The sequence below is a fragment of the Lygodium microphyllum genome, chromosome 18 (genome assembly GCF_053477565.2).
Source record: "Lygodium microphyllum isolate KBCC chromosome 18, Lygodium_microphyllum_v1.1.10, whole genome shotgun sequence".
In the NCBI taxonomy this organism is placed as follows: Eukaryota; Viridiplantae; Streptophyta; class Polypodiopsida; order Schizaeales; family Lygodiaceae; genus Lygodium; species Lygodium microphyllum.
The window spans coordinates 32,186,344-32,190,283 of NC_141152.1; the positions used below are offsets into that span (position 1 = coordinate 32,186,344).

At 39.8% G+C, this 3,940-nt stretch overlaps 1 protein-coding gene across 1 annotated transcript; it reads left to right on the forward strand.

The window, feature by feature from the left end:
* Positions 1 to 1,980: 1,980 nt before the first annotated feature.
* LOC148020726 (UDP-glycosyltransferase 85A3-like) lies at positions 1,981 to 3,518 on the forward strand. Its single transcript, XM_087699441.1, has 2 exons — positions 1,981 to 2,660; positions 2,960 to 3,518. The coding sequence occupies exons 1-2, from the start codon at positions 2,144 to 2,146 to the stop codon at positions 3,154 to 3,156; spliced, it is 714 nt and encodes a 237-aa protein (XP_087555567.1). The 5' UTR covers positions 1,981 to 2,143; the 3' UTR covers positions 3,157 to 3,518.
* The last annotated feature ends 422 nt before the right edge of the window (positions 3,519 to 3,940 follow it).

A 3,940-nucleotide genomic window follows, 5' to 3' on the forward strand; every position in this document is an offset into this window, starting at 1 on the left:
CTCACACAAGACAATTTCATCTCTAAAAAAAAGAGAGTGCAAGTTATTGACCTTGAAACAAAGCTTTCAAGTTTATAACTTTTGCTTTTCACAAAAGTCTACAAATGCACAAGCTTGGGAGACACAAACTAAGGTTCTCTAAAATGCACCATGGAAAAATAAAAAACTTGATGGAATTACTATTGTTTTCTCCCTCCAAATGCTCCAAACCCCTCTTATTTTACTCGCATCACATGATAATGTAAAGTAGTTATCCTAAGAGCCCTGTTATACTAGGGGCCATGGGGCTTATGGCGTTTCTCTATAGTAGGTGGAATATAGTGGTTGCACCTACTTGCATATAACAAAGTATTGGGAAAAAACAACAAAGGATATCGCATTTATGGTCTACATGGCACGCATATAATTGGCTTGAGAACTATTTAGAGTTTTTGTGGATGAATAGAACATGTTAACCCTACAAACATTATGGCAGCACTACCTTTTTTATTTGATGTTTTGAAGTTAAAAAATTTGGATAGTATAGCGTCCTTATGGCCCTTCCTCCAGATTTGAGAAACCCATTATTGACCTAATTAAAAGATTGTAAGTTTACACCATAGACAAAATAGAGTGTACCTACAATGGATTTATGAGAGAGAGAGAGAGAGAGAGAGAGAGAGAGAGAGAGAGAGAGAGAGAGAGAGAGATGTATTAGCAATTCACCCAAGCCCATGCAAAGCATGCCTAGTACAATGTACGTCCCAAGCCCATGGCACAAGAACGTACGTTCTCTCTCTCTCTCTCTCTCTCTCTCTCTCTCTCTCTCTCTCTCTCTCTCTCTCTCTCTCTCTCAACAAGCTAATATAAAGCAATACACCATATTATGAAAACATATATGTACAAGAGTTTGAGGGGTATATGTCATGATGATTGAGTATGTTGTGCACATTAATATGTGAAAAAGAATGTAACAAGTATATTGTAGGAGGCACACAAACATATATGCAAACAAATGTACATGTTTCACAATTATTTTTCTAATTGGGTAGAAATGTGTTGTACCACCTAGAAGCCGGTTCCTCCAACTTTATTGACCTCTTCTAATATTGCTAATATTGCTAGTGGCTCATGTAGTTTGCATAGGAACAACCTATCCATTAAATGTGAAACAAACAAAGAGAGCCTCAAGTAAAATGCACATGCAATAAATAAATGTAAAGGGGTGAATTGGGCAAATGTAAGGGGTATCCATTACATCCTTTTCAAGTGAAAGAAAAATGAGAGTTTTTTTGCATAAACCCTCTATTGTGGTCATCTTGCGTAATTAAATATATGTATACCCTCTATATCTAGTGCGTTCATCAAAGCTTATTTATAAATATCTTTATCCGTTAATTTTCCCTTAATAAAATATAACCCTTTTCTATTCAATTTATAAATAACCCCTTTATATAGGATCCTTCTATATATAAAAAATATATAAAACTAATATTTTAAAAATCCCTTATGTCACAAACCCATGTGATACATATTATTAAGATTGACCTCCTTGGGGTAGTCATCAACCACATGATATTCAAAAACATTTAGGTCATGTTAGTTTTTATAGCGATAAGACAATTAAATGATAGAGCTCACAAATATGTGATACTAAGCAAATACTCGAGTAAGTAGCACTTAGCTATAATTGATGTTTAAGTTAACCAACATTGACTTCTCAAAAGATAAGAATGTTTCTACCCCATTAGAGAAGCACAAATCTCTATGCTGCAAAATTAATGGCCCACGGGTACACTAATACACACATACATATGCATGTGCTCACATACTCGAGGATACACATGCATGTATGCACGCATACACACACACTCAAGAAAGGCTTGTGCGAATCCTAGGATAATGAAGTGCAGCGCCGGTTTATCCTGAATAATCACATGATGATAAGTGCGTCTCACGCGATCAATGCATGTCCTCTTTTAAAGGTAAAGAGTGGTCAATGCCTCTCTCTCTCTCTCTACGGATCTCAGGCTATAAGAAAGGCTATAGGCCTACGTGCTTTCTGTCTCTGTTCTCTCTCTCCCTCTCCCTCTCCCTCTCCCTCTGTGTTCGCTGTCTGTGTTCTCTCTCTCTCTCTCTCTCTCTCTGTGGCGTTGATGTACACATGGAAGGACGTCCTCATGTAGTGTTGTTCCCCTATCCAGAGCAAGGCCACATCAATCCCCTGTTCGCATTTGCTCGCTCCTTAGCCTCCCTAGACATCGAGGTTACTTTTGTCCACACAGCTCGCAATTACGAGCTGCTGCAGCTGCAGCAGCAGCGGCGGTGTGATATTCGAGATGATAGTTCTCTCAAGGACTCACACATTCATGTGGAAGCCATACCAGAAGAAGAAGGAGAAAGAATCAGAGGGCGATCGGAGCGGGAGGAGGATCCGTGCTACGAGCATTCGATACAGAGGCTGGAGAGAGGGTTCGAGAAGGTGGTAGGGAGGGCGGTAGAGCGGCACGGGGGAGTGAGGGCCATGGTGGCGGACATGCTGATGCCCTGGACACGCGGCGTGGCCAAGAGAGCTGGAATCCAACACTGGTTTCATTTCAGCGTCTACCCCGCGCTTACGTACCTGGTGGCCTCTCACGTCCCTAGACTGATAGACATGGGCCTGTTGCCTTTCAAGCCTGGTATGCAGCTCCACTCTTCTACAGATCATGCATAACTTCTGTCAAGGTACCGCTGATCCATCCTGAGAGTTCTCATATTTAGCAAGGTACCTCTTACGGACAACTAGAATGGCAGACATATCCCTCATAATTTGCACAAAATTTCATAAAACATCATCTGCAAATTGTAAGGGGGATAACATCCTTAGGCGTCACTATTCGGCCTGCTAAGAAGTGCCATAGTAGTAGATGCTGCTCTGCAATGCGACAACTGGCTCTTCTTCCTTGTTTTAAAAACCATTCGTGTAATCTCATTGTAGGAACTGAGGATACATCTCTCGACTTTCTGAACGTTGGCTTGCCGCTCCGCTTGCGGGATGTGCCGATGTCGTCTCTTCTCTCCACTCCATCGTGGATGGCGAGCAGGGTCGCGCTGCCAGACACAAGGCCTCTCAGCTCGGTGCTGCCATCAAGAATGCCGCAGTGGACCCCCAGAGCCATTCCAAGCGCTCCTTGAGATCTTTTGCTTCTCTTTTCACCTCTCACGATGCGTATACCCACGCCGCCTCTCACCCTCAATGAAGCTCACAACGGGTATCACCTGTTCTGCATCCAATCTCCTATCGATATTTCTCGTATGGTTTACGTTCAAATGTCCTTTCGTTTGCATACAGTTTCCACGTGTGTAGTTATTACATCCTCTTTTTATAAGGATTCTCTCCGCTTCTCTTTGTTTTATGAACTGGGCTTTACCATATTCATATCCATATCTGTATAATTAATTGCACCAAAGAGAATATATGTACAGCACACTTATAAACAAGGTTGGAAAATTAAGTGCTTTAGATCGAAATGGAAACTACACTTACCATTAGAGCCATGCCATATCTAACACTTAAATTTTGTATTTTGGAATCATTTGACTGGTCATTCATGAGATGACAGTTTGTCTCCTTCCATGCTCATGACAATTAGACTAAGTTTAAAATAAGACACTAATAATAACAAGTTAAAAAAACTATCAAGATGTTTTAAGACAATAAAAAAGATCATTAATTGATTAAGGGTCTTGAGTAAGTTACTCATAAATATATGTGTGCATCAAGTGGGTTCAAAATAAGGTATTTTTAAATAACAATCTTTATACATTTTTTACATACAGAATGGCATAATATAAAGGGGTTATTTATAGATTGAATAGAAAAGGGTTATGTTTTATTTAGAAAAAAATTACAAATAAAGATATTTATAAATAGGCCTTGAACGCACGTGATGTGGAGCATATATATATATATATAGTA